Source organism: Geotrypetes seraphini, chromosome 17 (assembly GCF_902459505.1).
Source record: "Geotrypetes seraphini chromosome 17, aGeoSer1.1, whole genome shotgun sequence".
NCBI classification, from domain to species: domain Eukaryota; kingdom Metazoa; phylum Chordata; class Amphibia; order Gymnophiona; family Dermophiidae; genus Geotrypetes; species Geotrypetes seraphini.
In genome coordinates, this window is record NC_047100.1 from 37,191,898 (window position 1) to 37,218,136 (window position 26,239).

General features: G+C 40.3%; 1 protein-coding gene across 7 annotated transcripts in view; it reads left to right on the forward strand.

Annotated features, from left to right (window-relative positions):
• The window catches only part of PBRM1 (polybromo 1), a 171,101-nt gene that overhangs the window by 89,642 nt on the left and 55,220 nt on the right, over positions 1 to 26,239 (forward strand). For 5 of the 7 annotated variants that reach the window (XM_033926217.1, XM_033926219.1, XM_033926220.1 and 2 more), the window contains exons 15-19: positions 14,323 to 14,599; positions 16,700 to 16,805; positions 17,931 to 18,573; positions 22,312 to 22,523; positions 25,642 to 25,827. In XM_033926217.1, the coding sequence (XP_033782108.1) occupies positions 14,323 to 14,599; positions 16,700 to 16,805; positions 17,931 to 18,573; positions 22,312 to 22,523; positions 25,642 to 25,827 (1,424 nt within the window). The remainder of the gene's footprint in view (positions 1 to 14,322; positions 14,600 to 16,699; positions 16,806 to 17,930; positions 18,574 to 22,311; positions 22,524 to 25,641; positions 25,828 to 26,239) is intronic. The other 2 variants (XM_033926218.1, XM_033926224.1) reach the window with 1 other exon arrangement.

Here is a 26,239-nt window from a genome sequence, read left to right on the forward strand (position 1 = left end):
TAGCCAACGCCCCATGCCTTGGTGATGAATTGTTCGGAGAGTACCTGGATACCACCACGCAAAAACTCTCTGCCCATGAGACCAGATGGGACACTCTCATTAAACCTAAGAAAAAGGCTCCACCTGCTCGTCCTTACAGGCCACAGACCTCATACCAGCGCAGGTTCTCCGCTAGGCCGCTCAATCCACCTCCACAGCAACCTAGGCGGGCCCGCCAACACCAGCACGCCCAGGCTCGTGCCCAGTCTAACCAACCGGCCAAGGCTCTTCCTCCTGCCAAACCTTCTCAGCCCTTTTGACTCCTCTCTCCAGGGCTTAGCCAGTCTTCCACCCTCATTGCCTCTTCCCCAGCCAATCGGAGGCAGGCTCCGCATCTTCGTCAGCCGTTGGGAGGTCATCACATCGGACCAGTGGGTCCTAAACATCATCCGCCACGGCTACTCTCTCAACTTCCAGACTCTTCCACCAGACAATCCTCCCGTAGAGTCTGCTTCTCTTTCAACTCAAACCCCCCTCCTCCTGAGGGAGGTCCAATCCCTCCTTCTACTCAATGCCATCGAAGAAGTACCTCTGGAACAAAGGGGCCGGGGATTCTACTCCCGTTACTTTCTAGTTCCAAAAAAGACAGGAGACCTACGTCCCATCCTCGACCTCCGGGACCTCAACAAGTGTCTCGTCAAGGAGAAGTTCAGAATGCTCTCCCTTGCCACACTGTACCCTCATCTCTCTCGGAACGACTGGCTATGTTCCCTGGACCTCAAGGAGGCCTACACTCACATCCCAATCAATCCATCCTCACGTCGCTATCTACGATTCCAGGTGCACCATCGACACTATCAGTACAAAGTGCTACCTTTTGGCCTGGCCTCATCACCCAGAGTGTTCACCAAATGCCTCATTGTGGCGGCGGCGTTCCTCCGGTCTCACAACCTCCAGGTGTTTCCCTACTTGGACGATTGGTTGGTGAAAGCACCTACGTCTCCACTTGTGCTACAAGCCACTCATCATACCATCTCTCTCCTCCATCTTCTGGGGTTCGAGATCAACTACCCCAAGTCGCATCTGCTTCCCACCCAGCGACTTCAGTTCATCGGAGCGGTTCTCGACACCACCCTAATGAGGGCGTTTCTCCCCTCCGATCGTCAGCGAACTCTGCTCCACCTGTGTCGTCAGGTGCTCCTTCATCACTCCATTTCTGCCAGACAAATGATGGTCCTTCTGGGCCACATGGCCTCGACGGTGCATGTGCTTCCCCTGGCACGACTCCACCTCAGGACACCTCAATGGACTCTGGCCAACCAGTGGTCACAGACCTCGAATCTTCTTTCTCATCCCATCTCTGTGACATCGTCTCTTCAGCGATCTCTACAATGGTGGTTGGACTCCTCAAATCTTTCCAGGGGCCTTCTTTTTCATCTGCCCCCGCATTCCATGATCATCACCACGGATGCCTCCCCCTATGCATGGGGAGCTCACCTGGGGGACCTTCGCACCCAAGGTCTTTGGACCCCGCAGGAGCGTCTTCATCACATCAATTTCCTGGAACTACGAGCCATGTTCTATGCTCTCAAGGCCTTCCAGCACCTTCTTTGCCCTCAGGTTCTGCTCCTGTGCACGGACAACCAAGTTGCCATGTACTACATCAACAAACAGGGCGGCACCGGATCTCGCCTCCTTTGCCAGGAGGCTCTTCGCATTTGGACCTGGGCCACGGCCCGCAGTCTCTTCCTCAAGGCTGTCTACATCCAGGGCGAGCAGAACTCCCTGGCCGACAATCTCAGCCGCATCCTTCAACCTCACGAGTGGACTTTGGATCCTCCCACGCTCCACTCCATCTTTGCTCGCTGGGGCACTCCGCAGGTGGACCTATTCGCAGCTCCTCACAACCATCAGCTGCCCCAGTTCTGCTCCAGACTCTTCTCTCCTCATCGTCTGGCCCCGGATGCATTCCTTCTCGACTGGACGGATCGGTTCCTCTATGCATTTCCTCTGCTACCTCTGATGTTGCGGACTTTATCCAAACTCCGCAGGGACGGAGCCACCATGATCCTCATAGCTCCCCGGTGGCCGCGTCAACACTGGTTCTCCCTTCTACTTCAGCTCAGCTCCAGGGAGCCCATTCCTCTACCTGTGTTTCCTACTCTACTTACACAGCAACATCAGTCTCTACTACATCCCAATCTGTCTTCGCTCCACCTGACAGCTTGGTTTCTCTCGGGCTGACTTCTTCAGGAAATCTGTCTCAGCCTGTACGTCTCGTTCTGGACGCCTCCAGGAAACCGGCCACCCTCCAATGTTACCATCAGAAGTGGACCAGGTTCTCCTCTTGGTGCCTCCGTCATCATCATAATCCCACCTCTTTAGCGGTGGAAACTGTCCTGGACTACTTACTCTCCCTGTCCAACGCAGGCCTCAAGTCTACCTCAATCAGAGTCCATCTCAGTGCCATCACGGCATTTCATGAGCCTGTCCTAGGAAAACCCCTCACGGCTCACCCTCTGGTTTCCCGATTCATGAGGGGCCTCTTCAACATCAAACCACCTCTGAAGCCTCCTCCGGTCGTCTGGGACCTGAATGTGGTTTTATCTGCCCTCATGAAACCTCCCTTTGAGCCACTTGCCACAACTTCGCTCAAATTTCTGACTTGGAAGGTTCTTTTCCTCATTGCCGTCACCTCTGCCAGGAGGGTTAGTGAGCTTCATGCACTGGTTGCCGATCCACCGTTCACTATTTTTCACCATGACAAGGTGGTTCTACGCACCCATCCAAAGTTCCTTCCAAAGGTGGTCTCAGCTTTTCACCTCAACCAGTCCATTGTGTTGCCTGTTTTCTTCCCGAAACCTCATTCACATCCCGGAGAACAGGCATTGCACAGTCTTGACTGCAAACGTGCCCTGGCTTACTATCTTGATCGTACAAGGGCTCACCGCTTGTCCCCTCAGCTCTTCCTGACCTTCGACCCGAATCGTTTGGGTCGACCGGTCTCTAAACGGACGCTATCCAACTGGCTTGCAGCTTGCATCGCGTTCTGTTACGCTCGGGCCGGTCTGTCACTGGACGGTGCTGTCACGGCCCACAGGGTAAGAGCTATGGCCGCTTCTGTTGCTTTCCTCCGTTCCACACCCATTGAGGAAATCTGCAAGGCGGCCACCTGGTCCTCAGTTCACACATTCACTACTCACTACTGTCTGGATGCTTTCTCCAGACGGGATGGGCACTTCGGCCAATCTGTACTTCAGAATTTGTTTTCCTAATGGCCAACCATCCCTCCTCCCTCTTTGTTAGCTTGGAGGTCACCCATGCGTAAAGAATATGCTGCCTGCTTGTCCTGGGATAAAGCACAGTTACTTACCGTAACAGGTGTTATCCAGGGACAGCAGGCAGATATTCTTACGTCCCACCCACCTCCCCGGGTTGGCTTCTTAGCTGGCTTATACTAACTGGGGACCACGCACTCCTCCGTCGGGCGGGAAGGCACTCGCGCACGCGCGGTGCGGCCAACTAGAACTTTCTAGTAAAAAGGTCCGTACCGTGGGTTCCGTCGGTGACGTCACCCATGCGTAAAGAATATCTGCCTGCTGTCCCTGGATAACACCTGTTACGGTAAGTAACTGTGCTTTTTCAATAGAAGTCAGTGATTATTGTGTTGAATGCTGCAGTAATATCTAAAAATTCATGCAGATTATCTACCATCGAGACGAACAAAGTCTCCATATTATAGCTGGGTGTAAATCCCTGTTGTCCCACATCCAGCGAGTTTTTCGTCTTCATAAATGATCCTAACTGAGAAGAAACTGCTCATTTAATCAGTTTATTTATTTATTTTTAATTCTTTATTCCTTCTTAATTATTCAACAAGTGTACAAGAAAAATCATACATAGTGTCAGAAACAACACTTGATAAATCCATCAAGACAATAACAATTGTATATATATATATATATATATATATATATATATATATATATATATATATATATATATATATATATATATATAAACCCATAACCCACCCTCCCTCCCTCCTTAATTCATTTTACCCTCTAATAAATTAAGCATTTAATCAGTTTAGATAAAACCATCAGCTTAATGGTTAGTCTGTAATTGATCATATCCAGTGCATTGTTTTCTAGAAAAAAGGTGCTGGTACCCAAATATCAGGCCATTCTTCTTATCAAAGTCTCTCTTTGTCTTCCTTATTAGTGCCTCGTATTTGACTTGCCATTCCTTGTGCTGTTTACAATTATTTTCAGTCGGATCCTTCTTCCATTTTGTGAAGGATTCTCTTTTGGTTCTAATAGCTTCCTTCACCTCACTCAAGAACCTTGCTGACCGCCGTTTGGTCTTCCTTCCTCCTTTTTTAATACATGGAATTTACCTAGTCTGGACTTCCAGAATGGTATTTTTGAATAACATCCACCCCTGATGTAAATTATTTTTACCTTTGTAGCAGTCTCCTTTTTTTTTAAAGTGAAATGCTGTTGTATTGGATTTCCTGTGTGAACCTATTCCAGGGATTCTATCATATCTGATCATGTTATGATCACTGTTATCAAGCGGCCCCAGCACCGTTACCTCCCTCACCAAGTCATGCGCTCCACTAAGAACTAGGTCTCGAATTGCTTTGCCTCTTTTTGGTTCCTGAACTGGCTGCTCCATTAAGCGGTCCTTGGTTTTATCAAGGAATTTTATCGCCCTAGCATGCCCTGATATTACATTTACCCAGTCAATATCGGGATAATTAAAATTGCCCACTATTGTTGTGTTACCCAGTTTGTTAGCCTCCCTAATTTCTGATAACATTTCAGCATCTGTCTGTTCATTCTGGTCAGTACTGCACTCCTATCACTATCTTTTCCCCCTTTAAGTTTCAAGTTTATTAAAAATTTGATTGATCGCTTAATCCACATTCTAAGCGATTTACATATTACTAAAATTACAATAAAAAGGGGAATAATACATTAAATAGAACTGAACATACTATTGACAAAACTATTGACAAAACAACAAAAAAAAAAAAAATGAGGAAAAACATGGGTAAAAGTTACAATATGTTATAAAGATAGAAAAACAAGTAGGGAAAATACATAAGGAGAGGGAAAAGACTAAATATTTCAGTGAAAGATTAGAAGTAAAAGAATAATTATTAATTAGTGTGGAAATGATTAACTAGAAAAGGCATCTTTAAAGAGAAAACTCTTCAGCTTACCTTTGAATTTTTCTATATTTTTTTCTTCCCTTAAATAGATAGGGAGAGAATTCCATAGGAATTCTACCCATAGGAATTCTAAGTTATATAGAATTTTCAGTCTATTCGATTCAAGGTCCTCCGTAACATATAACGCTATTCCTCCACCAATTCGATCCACACTCTCACTGTGATATAGTTTGTAACCCAGTATTACAGTGTCCGATTGGTTATCTTCCTTCCACCAGGTCTCAGACATGCCTGTTATATCTGTCTTTTCTTTTAGTGCAATATATTCTAACTCTCCCATCTGGAATTTGCATACAGACATTTCAAACAATGTTTGTCATATTTATTTACAATTTGCTCAGTAGTTGGCATGGATAATTTTCAGTCTTTAAAATCAGCCTGCTCTGTACTTAAGGAAATCTGTTCTACCCTGACCTGTATTGCAATCTCACAATTGGGATGCTCTGTCTTCCCTTTTATGATGAAATCTTTTTAAAGATACTTTGTTTCAGTTACATGGTGGTAGATGGAATGAAACCAAAAAGTAAGTATGCTTGTGATAACATGGAGGGTGGAAGGTTGAATGGAGACATGTAAGGGGTGACATGGGGCAAAGAGGATTGAACCAGAGAAATAGTCTGTTGGAGGTATATTGTGACAGTAGTGCTCCAAAACTACCCCTAAGCCTGCTCCCAGAAGCAGGCAAGCTAGGGAAGTTGCCCTGCAGAATTTATCCCAAGTGAAAGACAGCCCAAAATTGACCCGATTATACTTGCCTAGTTCTAGTGTAGGAAATGCTAAAAGCAAAGAACTACAAGTACCAGCAGGCACCAGGCAAGGGACAGCAAAACCAACAAAGAGATTAGCTCCTGCAATCAGCTCTGCTGGGGACAGGGCTAATCATCAGGGAAGTTATCCAGGCTCATTAGCAATGAACCAGAAAACCCCAGGTGAACCTAGAGACAATCAGCGCAGGGCTAGAGAAAAGGCTGTGGTCTCTAGGCAATAGAGGCAACCAACAACCTACAGCCTGCCTGAACCCTTGGGAAGAGGCAGACCGATGCAATCCAGCATTTCCCACAGGCAACAGGACTGAAGCTTGTAAGCACTCTTCTGAAGGTAACAATATTGTTAATACAGAAATGTCCACAGTTGATTATGAAATGGAACCTGATAGCTCCTGTTTGCCTAAAGACATGCTTATTGAGTAAAAGATTGGTAATGAATTGTCAATTGTATTTCAGTATTTCTCCATAATGAAAGCAATTTTCAAAACCATTTACTTGGGAGGGGCGTGGCTTACCGCGCACACAAATGGACGTGTGATCGCGGCGCTCCTCTCAACTAGGCAACAGATTAATATAAATTTTCCCCTTTGAATTGATTTTTTAAGAAAAATCAATTGCTGATTGAAAAAACTTAAATATATATCAACGGAGACAATTTGATAATACCGCCGGTATTGAGTAAAGACCTGAAGGGAAGGAGACAAGTAAGGCTGTTGTTTTTTTTTTTTTTTGCCGGCTTTTCTCTATATTGATGCGGCACGGAGGTGAGGACGGGCTATTGAAAATTTGAACTGACTAACAGTAAAAAAAGTTAAAGAAAGACCGATCTCGTTGTGAGGCCGCTGTCAGTTGATTTCTGGAACTGTGGCGGTTTGATGCAGCCCTCTCCTGCCGGCGCTGAGTCGGAGCCCTGGGGGCGGAGAGTCAAGGAGATCAGTTAATCCTTCGCCGGTTTCTTTTTGTGATATAAAGAAAGACATTGGAAAGACTGAAGGCAGACTATTGAACATTAAATTAGCCAACAACAGAAAAGAAAGAAAAAAAAGTTTCTCCCTTCAGACTGATTTTGGTAGAGGGCTGGTGCCTGTCAAAGATAAAAATATGGCAGTTTGATGTAGCCCTCCCCCGCCGGTGTTAAAGCAAAGCCCCGAGGATAAAAAACTAATTGTTTTCTTCTGTGCTGAATGACATCAAAAACAACTGAGGAGAAATAAAACCGGCGAAAACTGTGGCAACTGATACTACCCTCCACCTGACGAAACTAAAATAAAGCTCTGAAGGAATAAATGCCAAAAAGAAAATCTGTTATTTCCTCACTGGCAAAACAGAGAAAGAAAAATTAAGAGCGCCTTTTTTCTCAATTTAAACTAATTTTGGTGAGAGGACAGTGCCTGTCAGTCTGAAATTAATGGCAGTTTGAAATAGCCCTCCTCTGCCGTTTTTGAAGAGAAATCCTGAGGGTAAGGAGCTGATTTTTCTTTTTGTACTGTGTGAGGAAAAAGAAAAAAGAAAACTGGTGAAAATAGTGCCAATTGAAACTACCTTCCAACGAAATTAGACAGTAACCCTGAAGGAAGGGATCCAAAAAAAAAAAGTTTGCTATTTCCTCAACAGCATAACATCGAAGGCGAGCTATTGTACATTGTTGTGGACAAAAATCTCATTGAGCATAAAGATTGTGGAAAAGGTAAAATCTGTAAAAATATAAAAATAAGTTCAGGAATATGGCAAGTACCAGACAAAATAAAAATGAGGCTGGTATGTCAGCAAAAAGACAGAAGCAGGATCAAATTACACCAAGTAAGATCCCACTTCCTGCTGAAGAACCTGATATATTGAGTAAAGCAGAAGTTATGGAAGAACTGAGACAGATTAAACAAATGCTTAAAGAGACTGTGACCAATATGGCTGAAATGAAAGAAGAAATACTAAATATCCACAGACAAATGGAAGTAAATAATAAAAGAACAACTGTCTTAGAAACTAAAATGGAGGTCATAGAAGGTGAAGCAAACAGATGCAAAAATGACAGTCTGGAATTGAATAAATTGAAAGATCAACTGGAAGACTATGAAAACCGAGGAAGAAGAAAAAATATTAAACTTTTTGGAATACAAGAAAACTTGGAATGGAAAAATGCTATACAATTTCTAGAAAACTTAATTCCAAAAATACTACAACTGGATCTAAAACAACCACTAGAAATAGAAAGGGCGCATAGGATCCCAATAAAAAATATAGAAAATCAAGGCAGACCAAGACCACTAATATTCAAAATGCTTCGATACCAACAAGCAATAGAAATATTAAATGCTGCCAAGAAAGACAAAAATCTGAATTACAAAGGATCCAGAATATGGTTTTTGCCGGATTTTGCTAAAAACACAGCAAATAAAAGAAAGAGACTATTAGACATGAGACCTCAATTAAAAGAAAAAGGATATAAATACGGATTATATTATCCGGCAAAAATGAGAGTATCATCTGGAGATAAATCTTTCTATTTTGAAGATCCAGAAAAACTAAAAACCTTTCTCTCAAAATCAGAACCTATGTCATTTTAACATAAAATATCAAGATAGGTTTTGATGACATTGTTAAAAATTATAAAAATATGAGACATTGAAATACTGAAGAAAGAAAAATATGAACTAAAGAAAAGACAATAAAAATATAAAGAGAGAAAGTATAAGATATAGGAAAATATCAATACCATATTAAATATATGTTTAAATAAAATTTTACGATGTAAACTATAATACTAGGGAAATATAAATTAAAAATTGATGAATGAATAAAGATACATTAATGAAATGTATAGGAGTAAAAAATGACTAAAGATATTAAAGGTTAATATAGATAGATAGAAGGGGATATTGATTGAATATTGGTTGCCTAGAGGGGAGGGGAATGTTCGGGTTGCAGTTCCAATGTGTGTTCTTAAGCAGTCATTATATTGGGTGGGAAAGGGAGGGAAAAAGATGGTATTTATTAGAATGATTAAGGAGAAAGTAAATAAGGGAATGAATACTTCAAGGGTAAATATGTGTGTCATAGAAAATATTTTTTGGATTTTAAATATGAAAGAAGAAGGGAAAAAGACTATACTGATAAGTTTTAAAATATATAATGTCTTTTAAGATATACTCTATTAATGTCAATGGCCTGAATCATGTAATCAAAAGAAAAAAGGTATTAGCATTTTTAAAAAAACAAAACGCGGATATTTACTGTCTGCAGGAGACCCATCTTAATACAAAGGAATCACAGAAACTAACGGGTGGGTGGGTAAAAGAATGTTTTTTTGCTCCAGCAGAGGGTAAAAAAGCAGGGGTAGCAATTCTTATAAATAAAAAATGTATGGCCAAGATTAAGGTAATAAATTCAGACCCACATGGAAGATGGATACATGTTGATATAGGTATGGGAAATAATGCCCTGACGTTGTTTAATATATATGCCCCTAATTCGAATCAATCAGAATTTTTTTAAAAATTACAGAATATGTTATTACCACTGGCTGCTTCTAATTTAGTGGTGGCTGGAGATTTTAATGCTGTAATGGATCCATTATTGGATAAAAAACCAAGTAAAAGTATAAAATCTTTAGGTTTAGATAATCTGGCTCAATCATGCGATTTAAAGGATATATGGCGTATTCTTCATTTTAATGATCAGGAATTTTCATTTTGTTCACAGGTTCATAAATCATTTTCAAGAATAGATTATATTTTTGTTTCAACAAATGAAGTGCAACAGGTGATTAAAGTTTCCATAGATCCTATTATTATTTCGGATCATGCGGGAATATGGATAGAATTACAATTGGATAAATTGGAAAAGGGTAGACCTCTTTGGAGATTTGATAATGCACTGCTTGTGGATGATAAATTTTTGGAAAATTTTAAAACACAAATTAATGATTTCTTTCAAATGAATTTAGTGGAGGATACATCTATTGAAAATGTATGGGATGCATTTAAAGCAACTATGAGGGGTAATATTATATCATATTCAGCTTTTATTAGGAAACAAAATAAAATTCAATATATAGAATTAGAAAAAGAAATCAAAATATTAGAAGCTAAATTGATAAACAAATGGGAAAATGAGATATTGCAAGCTCTTTTGAAAGCAAAAGGTAAATATAATGAAATATCTTCAAAAATGATAAGAAGAGATTTGTTTTCCAAACAAGCAGTGTATTATGGAAATTCTAATAAGGCGGGGAGATTATTGGCAAATTATCTTAAAGCAAAAAAAAGGAAAACTAATGTTAATGGGATAAAAGATGATAAAGGTACAATAACAAATCAAACAGATATAATTTTAAAACAATTTCTAAAATTTTATAAAGATCTGTATTCTTCCGAGCCTTATTTGGAGAGACAAAAAGATGGTAAAAATTTTTTAGATTTAATTAATGGACCTAAGGTTCCTGATCATATAAAACGGAGTTTAGATGAACCTATATCATTAAAAGAATTAGAAACAGCATTGAGATCTCTTAGAGTTGGATCCGCTCCAGGTGGTGATGGTTATACAGTAGAATTTTATAAAACATTTCAAAATATCCTTTCCCCACATTTACTAAATTTATATCAAACACAACTTATAAAAGGTGATATTAAAGGTACTATGGCTGAATCAATAATAATTGTTCTGCCTAAGCCAAATAAAGATCCTACTTTGGTTTCAAACAACAGGCCTATATCTTTAATAAATGTAGATAATAAACTTTTGGCGAAAATTTTGGCTTTAAGATTAGCCAAAGCTCTCCCATATATTATAGATATGCATCAGACGGGTTTCGTTGCTAAAAGACATTCCTCCAATAACTCTAGATTATTGTTTCATATGTTAAATTTATCAAAAAAAATAGATGAACCGACTTTTACAGTTTCCTTGGATGCAGAAAAAGCGTTTGATAGGGTAGAATGGAATTTTATGTATCAAGCTTTAGAATGGTTTGGTATAGGTTCTGGATTTATACAAATGGTAAAAACTTTGTATAGCTTCCCGATTGCAAGATTAAATATTAATAATATGATATCTGATGGATTTCAATTGCGGAGGGGAGTTAGACAGGGTTGTCCTTTATCTCCTTTGTTATTTGATGTTATATTAGAACCCTTATTGTTAGCAATACAGCAAACGGGGGAGATACAGGGTATTCCATATTCAGATATGGAATATAAAATTTCGGCTTATGCTGATGATATTTTGCTTTATTTGAAAAATCCGGAATCTACCTTATCTTCTTTATTGGAATTAATTGATAAATTTGGTAAATTTTCAGGTTATAAAATTAATTGGAATAAATCTGAAATTATACCCTTAAATGTTCATTGTGTAAAAGGACTATTTAAAGATTTTCCGTTCATATGGAAGGAAGAAGGATTTAAATATCTTGGCATTCAAGTTAAAAATACAATTGAAGATACCGTAAAAGAAAATGAAAAATTTGTATTAAAAAAAGTTACGGAGTTGTGTGAGCAATGGAACCCTTTACATATTTCTTGGTGGGGGAGAGTTCAAACTATTAAAATGATGATCTTGCCTGTAGTTTGCTACCAAATGAGTATGATACCTATTTATTTTCAGGGGTCCTTTTATAAAAAGCTTAATAGCATTTTAACGAAATTTCTTTGGCTTGGTAGAACACCTAGAATAGCTTTAGTAACTTTGCAAAAATCAATTAAGGAGGGAGGGGTAAATTTTCCAAATTTTTATAGGTACCATCAAGCCTATATTCTACGTCAGGGTATGTATTGGATCCTCCCAGAACTTATAGATAATGCACCAGATTGGTTATATTTGGAATGGCGCCTTATGTTTCCCCTAAATTTAGTTCACCTTCCAAGTATTAACATGCCTAGAAGATACAGAGAAAATAAAATATTAATGGATACTTGGAAAACGTTGAGATTTATAAGTAAATTAACACCTATCCCAATAAACAAATCAACTAATCAATCTCTATGGATAAACTCCAAGATCAAAATTGGCGGAGCTCAAATCCTTTGGAAGAACTGGATTATTGCAGGCATTAGATCTCTAGATGACGTTATTTCAGAAGGTAAACTGCTGGATTTTTCACAATTGCAACATAGATTTGGTCTTAGTAAAACACAAAGTTTTAAATGGTTGCAATTGAAGCAGGCCATTCAGGTTGGGTTCCCTGAATGGAAAACATTGAATAATCAATATAGTTTAAAGTTCTTATGTTTTCAAGCAGACTTCCTAGGACATCAAGCCGCATTGTGGTATAAATTAATATCTGGATATTTGAATAAAAAACCAAAAAATGGTCTAAGAGATATTTGGAGCATTGAGATTAAGCATCAAATTAATGCATCTCAATGGCCACTAATTTGGTCTTGGAGAATGAGATGTACAGTGTCAGCATCTATGAGACAAACTTGGTTCTTTTTATTACATAGAGCTTTTTGGACCCCTACACGTTTGCAAAAATTAGACAGTTCTAAGTCCAATAAATGCTGGCACTGTAATCTGGAACCAGGGACATTAGATCACTTACTGTATCATTGTCCCTACATTAAAAGTTTTTGGAATTCAATTTGGCCACAAATTAATAAATTGATGGAAAATCATATAGCAATATCATATGATACAATATTATTTGGAATGATGATGAGAAAAAAAAGTCAAATTTCACCAGAAAATAACAAGCTTTTATTAATTATGACAGGGGTTGCCATTCAGCATATAACCAATAATTGGAAGAATTATAATAACCTAAATTATACATTTTGGTGGAATACAATATGTCATATATTTAAAATGGAAAGAACAATAGCAATACAAAGAGGGACATATACTAAATTTATAAAAATATGGGGGCCATTGACAAAATACTGCAATGAATAAATAGTAGGATTTTTCTTCTTCTTCTCTTCTTTTAAATATCTTCTTTGTGACACACATAGAGGGGGGGGCAGTGAAAATAAATTTTACATAATAGGCTATAATATGATATACAATATGTAATGTATGATTAAAAAGTAATAGAAGGGTGGGGGGAGGGAGAGGGGGAAAAATATATTTAGAATATGATGTATTAGATATAAAAGTGATATTGTGTATTTATCAATTGTATTTTAATATTTTGTACACTTTATGTAAAACTTGAAAATAAAAAATAATAAGGAAAAAAAAAAAAAAACCATTTACTTGGATAAATTGATCTGTCTGGAAGCGCTTTTCCTGTGCTCTTGCAAAAGCACTCACTGGTTCTATAGTGCTTTTACTGTAACTAGAGTGAAAAGAGACATTGCTGGGGATGGGTACTCGTAAACTGGAGACGGAAGACAATATGCACACTTTCAATTTTCAGATATCTGCTATTTGTGCAGACAGCTGAGCAGAGCAAGTACCTGAGCATTTTTGTTAAAACAACAACAAAAAAAACACCTTTATTTATCAAATTTCCACACTTAACAAGCAAGTTGTTATTAGAAAAAGCAATATTACATTTGAATAAGAGAAAACTAAATCCCTCTTTCCATCACTCCCTTTGGACAAACCCAAAACCAGTCACTCTGGGCTCCCATTAAAAAAGAAAGGCTATGGAAAAATTTCAAGCCTTGGCATAGGTTACCTTAAGAGGCTCCCCCACCCCGTTCCTTATCGTGTGTAGAGTCGTAAGCATCCCGTAGCTGAGCACTTTAACCTGCATATTGTATGGCTTGCTTAAAAGACAACATGGACAATTCACATTTGCACCCTGTAGGTCTACACAGTATTCCAATTTTTGCATAAAACCTGGGTTAAATGTAGCTTATTTTACATTGTCGGGCTTGCTTTTCTTTAGTCCTCACTTTACATTCAGACATTTAAGCTGCTAGAGCAGTGGTCTCGAACCCTTTGCAGGGCCATATTTTGGATTGGTAGGTACTTGGAGGGCCTCAGAAAAAATAGTTAATGTCTTAGTAAAGAAACGACAATTTTGCATGAGGTATAGTTTATAAATTTTTCCTATTGGCTAATAATAATATTGTAATTTGTAGCTAAAGAGACATATGATCAAGAAACTGTTTTAGTTTACTTTTCTGGTTATGATAAACATACGAGGGCCTCAAAATAGTGCCTGTGGGCCGCATGTGGTCCCCGGGCTGCAAGTTTGAGACCACTGTGCTAGAGGTACTTTCATATTTAGTTGCCAGTGATGCTTTTTGGAGAGAGAAATTATTCTACCATTTACACGTTATATCCATAAAGAGCTCTCCTTGTATGTATTTAGTAAACCTTTAACTGCACCTATTTTATTTTCATTACACGTAATTGGAAACTATTCGATTCTTTTCCTTCCAAAAGTAAAAAAAACATTAGGAAACAAAGAATGAAAATCTTGTTCAACGCTGTGTTGGAAGCACGGGAGCCAGGTACAGGCAGGAGGTTGTGTGACCTTTTTATGGTCAAACCCTCCAAAAAGGACTATCCAGATTACTATAAAATCATCTTGGAACCTATGGACATGAAGATTATTGAGCACAACATCCGCACTGAAAAATACCTTGGGGAAGAAGCTATGATAGATGATATGAAACTAATGTTCCGAAATGCACGGCATTATAATGAAGAAGGCTCACAGGTATGGTATACATTCTATAATTATATTTACCCTTGTCTTTCATTATACCGAGCAGCGGTGTGTCACAGGTTCTCTTCTGCTTTATTGAATTTATCTAATTCTTAAACAGCTCACATATCTCGCTTCTTGGACTCGAGACAGAATATAGGTTTGTTTGTTTTTTTTCTTGCTTTACTCTTCTTCTCCAGCAATTTGGTGTCTGGAAGGTACTTTATGGTATCAGCTAGGTTAGCTGTTCTTCTTGCTCTATGTCAAGAACTATTCTTTAGCACTCTCCAGACCAGTAGAGGTTAATCTTTACGAATGGGTATATATCCAATCATGACCAGTAGGTGGAGACTGAAAACAAAACTGTGGGACAGTATATAATATACTCCCTTCTCTATTTACATCAGTCTTCTTTCAGTCTCCAGCAGGTGTTGATGTGATCTGTACCCATCTCCCTTGGTAGGGCTGTTGGAATTTGTTTAGGGGGTTTCTAGTCCCTGTTTATGGCCGGACAGAGCTTGGGCGGGCCCTGTTTGGGGGTCCGTCCGACCTCGGGGGTGTCAAACCCGGCGGGTCTCGAGTGGGGTCCCTCCCCCCACTTCCTCCACCTCCCCACATTTTTTTAGAGGAGCCTCAGCAGTAAGCCTTGCCCCCTAAATCAAGCAAGGCATATTGCTTCGAGAGCCTGTGGAGTCTGTTCTGTAAAAAAAAAAAAAAATCCTGAGGTAGTGCCGGTCTGCAGGGTTGCTTCCCTGTCAGTTTACTGTATTTTACTGTATTTTTGCACTAACCGGCACTTTTTCTCCTAGCTAGGTCGCGTATGGAGCCATTGTGCCCTTCTCTGGGGAGTGGGACACAACTGCTCGAATCTCAGTTCTCTGAAGACAGACCCAGGAGTTTGTTTGTTTTTTTTTCTCACACGCCGTTATCCAGGGCGAATTACTTATTAACATACAAAATAAAAGATTTACATTTATCGTCCAAAACACTTCAGAGACACACTATAACAAAGTACATACTTACATATCAAATCAAATTACATATAACATACATGTCGCATCAACGACAGATATCTTTTAAGGCCAAAACTGGCCAACCCACACATACATCAAAATATAAAATTTCATAAGTCAAACCGTCGAATGCCTCCATGACCAGCACTCAGCACTCAAGAGTCATCACTCCTTCTCCCTCAGCCAAACTCAGACCCTATATTTCATTTTACCGAACAGATGTCTTTTCAACATTTTCCTAAAGTTCTGAACATTTTGCTGCTGGCGAATGTATCTTAGAAGGTTGTTCCTCTCCCAGGGGCCGATGCAGTGAAGGACACTGTTTCTGGAAGAGGAAAGCTTTAACTCCTGCACAGATGGTACAGACAGATCGCAATGCTCAATTGAGCGGAGCTGTCGAGCCGGCTCACGCAGCAAGATGCTCTGAACCAGGTGTTTAGGGGCCAACTTCTGTAAGCACATAAAGACATTCACCAGTAGCTTCTACCGGATCTTATTTCAGCCAATACAACCGTATAAAATATTCTGTTACATGCTCACGTCTGTGAAATGTTTATTGGCACAGAGAACTGCCAGAAACTGCCAAAGACTGTGTGGCTCACTTCAACTCAAACATCTTCAAACTTTTCTCCATCTTTTTTTTTCCTTGAGGCACTTGATGAAATCATTGGGCTGTATCATTGAGGTCATTCCTACATAAAAGGCCATAGCAAATGGTTTAGTCCATGTAATACACTTTTTAACTTCAGTGTATCTTCTGGTGGGAGAAGCACAGAACCTGATAATGGGTCTCCAGGGTCTCTTGTACTATAAATTAAAACTTGGAGTCATTTTTTTGTGTGAGCTCAAGTGTGCTATGTTTTGAAGAATCTATTTATAATTGGGCAAAATAAACGTGTTTTATCTGATCAAATGTATGCACAAAAAGTATCAGAAAATGTCTGCCAAAGATCTACAGTACTTTACTTTCTTTCAACCTCTCTGGCTATAATAAAGGATTATACAAAGGCCCCTGTATTTTCTGCTATGCAGTGAACTAAAAGAGGAGATGATGAAATGCAGGTGTGCAGTTAAAAGCCTTCGTATTTTTAATGACTAGGTTTACAATGATGCCCATATATTGGAGAAGATCCTTAAGGAGAAAAGGAAAGAACTGGGACCTCAACTTGAAGATGATGATATGGCTTCCCCGAAACTAAAGCTAAGTAAGTTATCAGCAACACGTAGGGATTGAAATATGCACACACAAAAAATTACTGAATGGATTTCTGCACAGCAATTTCTGTTCACTTAAATAAACAAGACTTGCATGTGACCATGGTGGTAGAAGAAGCATTACGATCCCTCCTGGTACCTCTGAAATGTTAGTGGTTTGTTCCAACAGGATGAGTCATATGTGGCTTCCTAGAGGGAGCTCTTATTTTTGTGTTTTTTTTAGGGGGGAAGATTGGGAAAGGTGGAAACTTTTTCTCCCCACTTCTTTTTTAGGGACAGACAGATGCTGCCTAGGGGGGAAACATCGATTTGACATCAGGATATAAGATCAGGATTTGCCTCGCAATGGATTCCGTCTTCTGATATCAGAGGATTGGGTTATTGACTTGGATGGGGGAGGGCTGTTATGGCTGAGAGGGATCAGGTTGATGGAAAATGATAGGGCTCTTATTCCAGTGATTGAGGGAGAGAACCCACCCTTTACCTTTGTACTGGTTAGCAAAGGGATTTACCACACAGAAGGTGGCGTTCATGGGAATAGTTTTTATTTTTATTGGGTTTTTAAAAATGCATGTTAACTACCATGGTCATGTTGATATGACAGAAATTAAGATACACACAGCGAAACTTCTTAGCACATGAAATTTTACCATTTGCACTTTACTGAGGTAGTTCCTATCTTGGGTCACTTTAATGTCTATAAGTAAAACATCTCTTACATTAACTGAAAGAAAGGAAATGTAGGAATTACTTCTTGCTTGTTCTTGAATATCGTGCTGGCTTTCTTTACACTATTATACAAGGATAACTGGTTTGAACAAATGAAAAATTACTGTAAGTTTTTCTTATTTTCATTTGCTTCTCTAGTTGGATTTCCTCTACTTTTGCATTTTGAAATTGGTGGCAGTACGTTACAAACTTTATCCCATTATTTCTCCTCTGTAACTGAGCTGCCAAATGCAACTGCAGCTCTGGTTGGTATTATCAATCCTTGAGAATGCAGCTTTGGTTACCAATTACAGATGCTACGAAAAGGATGTTCTTGGGCTCACACAGGTAATTTAAAAGTGTTCTTGTTTTTAATGCTTGTTTTTACTTTTTACATCTTTCTTTAGGTCGAAAGAGTGGTATCTCCCCTAAAAAGTCAAAATACCTCAGCCCGATGCAGCAGAAACTGAGCGAGGTGTATGAAGCTGTAAAGAACTACACCGACAAACGAGGCCGGCGGCTAAGTGCCATTTTCCTTCGGCTTCCTTCCCGCTCTGAGCTCCCCGACTACTATATCACTATTAAGAGACCCATTGATATGGAGAAGATTAGGAGCCACCTCATGGCCAACAAGTACCAGGACATTGATGCAATGTTTGAAGACTTTGTAATGATGTTTAATAATGCTTGCACTTACAATGAACCCGAGTCTTTGATTTATAAAGATGCCCTGGTGCTTCATAAAGTTTTGCTTGAAACGCGAAGAGACATTGAAGGGGATGAGGATTCTCATGTCCCCAACGTGACCTTACTAATTCAAGAACTGATCCACAACCTTTTTGTCTCTGTGATGAGCCATCAAGATGATGAAGGAAGGTGCTATAGCGACTCGTTGGCTGAAATCCCAGGCGTCGATCCCAGTTTCCCTAATAAACCTGCTTTGACTTTTGATATCATTCGTAAGAATGTGGAAAATAACCGTTACCAAAGGCTAGACTTGTTCCAAGAGCACATGTTTGATGTGCTAGAAAGGGCAAGGAGAATGAACCGGTGAGTGAAATCTTTATTTGATATAATACTCCCACCATCTCTGTTTTTACTCTTCAAAAACATTTTGCTTAGAATCCACATGTATCGCAGAATAGTAGCTTTTAACAGGAGAATTTATAAAGTGTTATCGTACTAGGAAACTATATGAGATTGCATTCTTCCTTTAAGCTACTAATTGTATCTGACAACAGTGTTTGAGAGATAATTAATGTGGACCCTATGCAAAATCCATAATTTAGGCCACATTCAGAGTGTGATGACATAATGGGCATGGACTTGGCATCACACTACCATGGTGCTTTCTATTGTATAATTATCTGTGTGTATGATAATTGTATGATGAGGTGGTGTCTTTCAGCAACCTATTTTGATGTGAATAGACACCCTGCGGAGACTGTTGCTGCATGAGAGCTCTGAGAACTGGAAAGGAAAAGATAGATCAAGGTGACCAGTTTCTATAGGCACCGAAAGAGAGGAGAGAGGACCATGGTGGTGGTATCTTTTCCCACATAATGTGAAGAGGGATTCCCAAACCTGTCCTAGTTAACCCATAGCTAGTTGGGTTTTCAGAATCCTTTGCATATAATGAAGAGACAAAGTAAGCAAATTTTATCTTGGGCATACTTATTATGCATATCTTTGAAACCTGACTGACTATGGGGTTATTAATCTAATCCACAACTTAGTAATTGCACTATACCAGGGGTAGGCAATTCCGGTCCTCGAGAGCCGGAGCCAGGTCAGGTTTTCAGGATATCCACAATAAATATGCATGAGTTAGATTTGCATCTCAAGGAGGCAGTGCATGCAAATCAATCTCCTACATATTCATTGTGGATATCTTGAAAACCTGACCTGGCTCCGGCTCTCGAGGACTGGAATTGCCTACCCCTGCACTATACCAGAGGCTCAAGGCGATGTACATTCAAAGAGACCGTAAAATCTACGGGAAAATACAAAAACAATAATTAGAATATCATCATAATAAGAATATTACAGCAAGTCATATAAAAAAGTTTTTTAAAATTTTTACAAAACCTTAATTAATTGATATCAGTCCTAATGTAAACAGGTAGATTATTCCAAATTGTAATAGTAATGTAAGCAAAAGAGGGTTAGGGTTAGGGTATATGTTCTATCATTTATACCGTACTCCTCTAATCTGTAGAAAATGTAGTAATAAAGCACCACATAATCTGGTGAAAAATAATGCAAATGAGAAAAAAGCAAAATTGGATTATCTGAAGAGTCAGTCTATATACCGTATTTTTCACTCCATAAGATGCACTCCCCCCCCCCCCCCAAAAAAAAAAAGTGGGTGGAAATGTAGGTGTGTCTTATGGAGCTTATGGTGCCGTATGGAGCTTATGGCGCCATATTGGCAGGAGCTTTCTGCGCGCCTGCCCCTTCCTCGCTGGACGGCTGCCTCTTCATCTCTTGCGGCAGAGCGGCGCACAAAGCAGGTGTGAGCTTTTCTCGCTCTTGCCTGGCCCCGTGCCGCTTCCTGAATGGCTGCCGTCAGTTCTTGCGGGACCCCGGCAGAACTTTGCACAGGGACGGGCCAGGGCATGTGCAGCGACTTGCATGCAGCCGGCCCACAAGCCTTCCCCCCGACATCCGAGAGAAGGTTCCAGACCAGCCAATCCTAATTAGAGAATGGCACAGGGACAGATTTTTTTCCCCCCCCGTCCCCGCAGGAACTTATTTTCCCGTCCCGTCCCCATGAGCTATTTTCCTGTCTCTTCCCCATTATTGCAAACTCTGTCCTCATCTGCACAAGCCTCAAACACTTTAAATTCATAAGTGTTTGAGGCTTGTGTGGTTAAGGCAGAGCTTCCAGGAATAGGACAGGGGCAAGGGCAATGACAAAACGCACGGGGACGGGATGAGGAAATTGAGTTCCTGCGTGATTGGGGACAAATTTCTCCCCGTGTCATTCTCTACTCCTAATGTCAGAGCTGTTTCTGTGTTGGTATCCCACTTGAGGTCAGCTTCTATAAGAGGAAATTTGCAGAGCTGTGGCGAGGTTTTTAGTTCACACGTTCACAACTCACTACTGTTTGGAACAAGACTATTTGGGGTGTAGAATCGAACTCTACCACCCCTTCCCCAAAGGTTTATTTCTTTTTGTTCTAGTGTGCCTAGAAAAAACTAACTATATGATTCAATATGGATTTAACAAGTTAATAGTTCTTGTTCAGAACCCTTGAGCTCTGCCTCTAACTGGGCTTGTTCTATTCCCTATTTTTGGCCGTCAATTTCTATGTCCAGTAGCTTGGGATTCCCACATATTAAGGATACAAAGCTACTCAAATGTAGCAAATGTTCTGCAAGGACAGCAAGTTGGGATATTCTTATCTGCCTACATCTGCTTTGAGTTGAATTTTCTCAGCTATACATATGACAGGGGTGTCAAAGTCCCTCCTCGAGGGCTGGAATCCAGTGGGGTTTTCAGGATTTCCCCAATGAATATGCATGAGCTCTATTTGTATGCACTGCTTTCATTGTATGCTAACAGATCTCATGCATATTCATTGGGGAAATCCTGAAAACCCGACTGGATTCCGGCCCTTGAGGAGGGACTTTGACACCCCTGACATATGAGGTTCTAGATCAGAGGTGGGCAACTCTAGTCCTCGAGGGCCAGAATCCAGTCGAGTTTTCAGGCTGCCCAAAAATGATAAAAACAAACTACAATTCCAAGAAGCCACACCTTCCAAACTGTGTGCCACGGCACGGTGATGTGCCCTGAAGAGATTCTGGGTGTGCCATGAGAAATTCCAGAATTTTACTTTACTTTTAAAAATTCCCTTCATAAGTATACACTAGAACAGATGACATGTACGTTATGTACGCAAGAGTCTGTCAATGTTATGAGCGTCTGTGTGCATAAGGATACAACTGCCAGATAAGCATCATTCTTTGACGTGATTGGTCCTTGAAAACTAATGGCAAGTAATTTTAATTTTATTTTTTTATGCAGTAACTTGAGCAACAAAGCAGTGAAGGCTTTGTTACTGTTTGGATCTTCTTATCTTAAATCAAAAAAGACACTGCAGATGGTGGATGATGAAATACATGTTTGCATATTGACTATCGAGCTGCATTTTAAGTTAATTTGCACTCAAAAACAAGCACATCCATCGCATTGATTAGCAATTCTATTCTGTCTGCCTTAGTTTCACCGTTGTTACAATTACCCTTACATAGCTTAAAGAACTTTAAATAAATACATCTCAAATTTAATTTTTGGTTGGTTTTGCAATGATTATAATGTGCCATGAAAAATATTTGCTGCATTTAGGGCTCTTTTTACTAAGGTGCGCTAGCGTTTTTAGCGCATGCTGTATTGCTGCATGCGCCAAGAACTAACGGCAGCTCAATGCGGGCATTGGCGTCTAGCGCGAGCGGCCAAACTGCTAGCGTAGCTTAGTAAAAGGAGCCCTTAGTGTGCTTGAGCTAAAAATGTTTCAGAGACACTGTAAGTGGAAGCCCTGCCCATGCTCCGCCCATTTTAAAGCCTCCTTGCACTTAACACTCTGTCCCTTGTGTATGCCCTTACAGAATAGCGTTTTATTGCTTTGCCTTTATTTGAGTGTGTGCAAATGTACATCTACCCGCAAAAGTGTCGGCATTCAGTATGTTTACACATGCAAAAGGCATGTAAATGCAGGCATCCGGCTCTAGAATTGCCCTTCGCCTATAGTTTTGTTTGAATTTATCTGTGATTTGTTGCAGAACTGACTCGGAGATATATGAGGATGCTGTGGAGCTCCAGCAGTTCTTCATTAAAATTCGCGATGAGCTCTGCAAGAACGGAGAGATTCTCCTGTCGCCAGCACTCAGTTACACCACTAAGCACCTCCACAATGACGTAGAAAAAGAGAAGAAGGAAAAGTTGCCTAGGGAGATGGAAGAGGATAAACAGAAGAGAGAGGAGGAGAAAAAAGGTACGTTAGGGTAAAAAATTTATCATTTTACAGTAAGGGCTCCTTTTACTAAAGTGTGCTAGCGTTTTTAGCACGCGCTAACCCCGTGCTACGCGCCAAAAACTAAAGCCAGCTCACAGCTTAGTAAAAGGAGCCCTAAGTATCGAGCATAAACTTGTACAGAAAGCAAAATCTAAGCCAGGAACTTATTTATCAATATAAAGAACATATAACCGAAAAATAAAACAAAGATGCTTAAATTTCAACTTGAGTCCTCTTTGAGATCCAAAATGTAACATAAAGCGAGATTAATAAGCAATGTATAAAAATACTGACGGGAATAGACTTAGTAGATAAAGACAGGTTGTTCACCCTCTCCAAGGTAGAGAAAAGGAGAGGGCACTCTCTGAAGTTAAAAGGGGATAGAGTCTGTACAAACGTAAGGAAGTTCTTCTTCACCCAGAGAGTGGTAGAAAGCTGGAACGCTCTTCCAGAGTCTGTTATAGGGGAAAACACCCTCCAAGGATTCAAGACAAAGTTAGATAAGTTCCTGCCGAACCAGAACATACGCAGGTAAGGCTAGTCTGTTAGGGCAATGGTCTTTGACCTAAGGCTGCCACGTGAGTGGACTGCTGGGCACGATGGACCACTGGTCTGACCCAGCAGCGGCTATTCTTATGTTCTAAGAATAAAACAACTAGCTTTACTGAGCAAGAATGCCCCATAAATAATCTTTATCTAGGGCTTAGCTCTTATCCTTTTCCAGGCATGATAACGACAGAAAAGTTGTCAACTGGAAAGGTTCCTAGAAAACATATTTTTGTGAAGAATAATGCACAATACATTTGCATGGGTGACGCAGATAAAGCGTCACCCCTAAGGCTAACACACCAGATTTTAAGAGTTAAAATTCTCTTCGACGCCTCTGGGTATCTCTAGCCAAATCTGGATACATTTGTATTTTCATTCCAAGCAAAAGTCTCAATAGCCAGTTATCTGGTGCCAGAGCCACTGTTAATAGTGAAGTTGCAAGTTTCGCCCTTTCCTTATCGGATAACTCCAATTAGGTGGAGACCATTCATATTCTTATATACCGCTAATAACCGTGAGCTTTCTAAGCGGTTTACAAAAATGAATGCATTAAAAGATACAATAAATAAAAATAAATAAGATAGGTACTTGGAAATTCCCTAACTGTCCCTAAAGAGACAGATGATGACTTTTGTGATTATAATAAACATAGCGAGGGCCTCAAAATAGTACCTGGCAAGCCTGGCCTAAAGGGTCTCCGTCATTGTTGGATAGCTATGTTTCTGTGATGAGTAGTATGTCATATTTGTGATCGGATAGGTGGTCTCGTATGTGGTGGATTTTGTTTATTTATTTATTTATATCCCATCCTTACCCAGAGCGAGTTTATTGATTTCACATTGATCAGTGCTGTCTTTAAGGTGAATTTTGATGCATTCGTGTTGAAATGGGAGATTGGGATTAGGCGTGGTGTTCTTATGCCTGTGTGATTTCTTTGTTTCCATATCTTCCATGGCCCGTGGTTTCTGGGATAGCCGATGGTGTGCTGGTCAGGCACATGGTGGATTAGAGATGATAGTATGGCTGGTAGTTTAGGAGAAAGGGTAATTGGGGTTTTTTTTTGGGGGGGGGGGTAAGAAGCAGCTCGGAGGCAGAGGGCTATTTCCGTGGCCTCTCGGTGAATAGTCATGTGCTTCTAATCTGGATGAGGTCTGATTTGTCCTTCAGTCTAACTGGGTTATCCTGGGGCTCCTGGTAGGGGGAAGGAGCTAGGTTTGTTTCCCATTTGCCCTTCAATCTCCTACTTGTTCTTCATTTGCCTTTTAGTCTAGTGCTGGGAGGGCGTGGACTGTTTTTTCAGCTCCTAGTGAGGTTAGGAAGCTAGAGTTGTTTCCGGGTTTGTGGGACTGTTTAGGCTGTTGTTTGAGTTTGGTCAGAGTGGTTGTTTTGTTTTTGCTGTGTTGGTGGTTATTTTTGAGGTGCAGGCCCACCTGGTGTGCGGCCCTTTATGGGCCGTTGAAAGCTCGCCTGGTGTGTGGCCGTTTATGGGCTGTTGAAATCCCGGAGGCGAAGGGACTGTCTCCCGTTGTCCACGTGACCGGATTGTCGGTGGAGAGAGGAGGGACGCTGTTCTGGACTCCCTCCTTCCTCTCTCCCAGCAGGTCTGGTGTGCGGTGTCCTGCTTGCTTTGGCTCTTTATGGGCTGTTGAAAACCCAGAGGTGAAGGGACTGCCTCCCGCTGTCCACGTGGCCAGATCACCAGCGGGGAGAGGAGGGACACTGTTCTGTACTCCCTTCCCCCTCTCCCTGCAGGTCTGGGAGATGACTAGGGATTGACTGAGGCAGAAGATAGGATTGCCTAGCAGTGATAACCGTTGAACATGCTCGAAGGGATATGTGTAAAAAAAAAAATTTTTTTTTTTTTTTTTTTTTAAAACCTTTCTCTGAGCTATTGGAGAACATTTCTGACCAATGGGAGCTGTCAGATGACATATATACATGTGTTTGATTTATCCTGCTATCCTTGGAGAGCTCCCGATACAAGTAAGTAACTCCATTATCCAAATGGGATCAGATATCAGATTATCATTGCTGTGAGTTTCATGATACCCAGCAGTGTTTTCAAGATTTTGATGTCTAAGGGGTCCTTTTATCAAGCTGCGGTAGGGGTTTAACAAGCGTAATACTGCGCGTTAAACCGCCTGCCGCGCTAGCCGCTAACGTCTGCATTGAGTAAGTGCTAGTTTTTTTAGCCGGCCGCGGGGATTAGCGCGTGATGACATGTCCGACGCGCTAACCCCGCTAGCGTGGCTTGATAAAAGGAGCCTTAAGTGTTCTGATGCTCAAAGATAATCTTTGCTCGGAACGGGTTGCATGATCCATCACTGTAAATCCATGAAATTTCCAAAGTTATAAATATAAAGAATACCAGCCAAGATGAGAACTGAGTAAGTGCGATTCTCAGTCCTAAACTGTAAGCACTCATTGGATCATTCACAGTTAATCATAAAAACGCATTCCTTTTTTTATTTTTTTGGACTTCTGCATAGAAGAAAATATTGCTTATTTTAAAAGTTTCATATTTTTATACTTTCTGTTTCGGAATAAGAAGCTGAAAGGAGTGAAGACACTTTAGGAAGTTCAGGTCAGGCGGTATTACATCGCACCTACAGCCAAGACTGCAGCTTTAAAAACAGCATGTACAGAGTTGGAGATTATGTCTACGTGGAACCTGCCGAGGCCAACCTGCAGCCTCATATAGTCTACATTGAAAGACTGTGGGAAGATTCTACTGGTGAGTGCTCAAGACTGTGTTTATTAAATGCTCATGACATGTTACACCGTATGCAAAACATTCATCTAGTTAGGCACACTACAGAAACAGCTTAGTAGGATAATCTGGAATTTTCTTAGGTGAGAGAAGCAAAGTCGAGCAGCTTTGACATCAAAGTGAATAAGCCCATTGATTGCACATGTGATTTAATAATAAAAAAAAAACTCATCAGGTTTTTCTGCTATTATCTTTTATATTTTTATTGTATGTCTTTCTGTCTCTCTCCCTGCTCTTGTGTCTTTCTTCTTTTCTTTCTGTCTCCCTCCCTCCTATTATTTGTCTTTCTTTCTGTCTCTCTCCCTGCCCTTGTGTCTTTCTTCTTTTCTTTCTGTCTCCCTCCCTCCTATTATTTGTCTTTCTTTCTTTCTGTCTC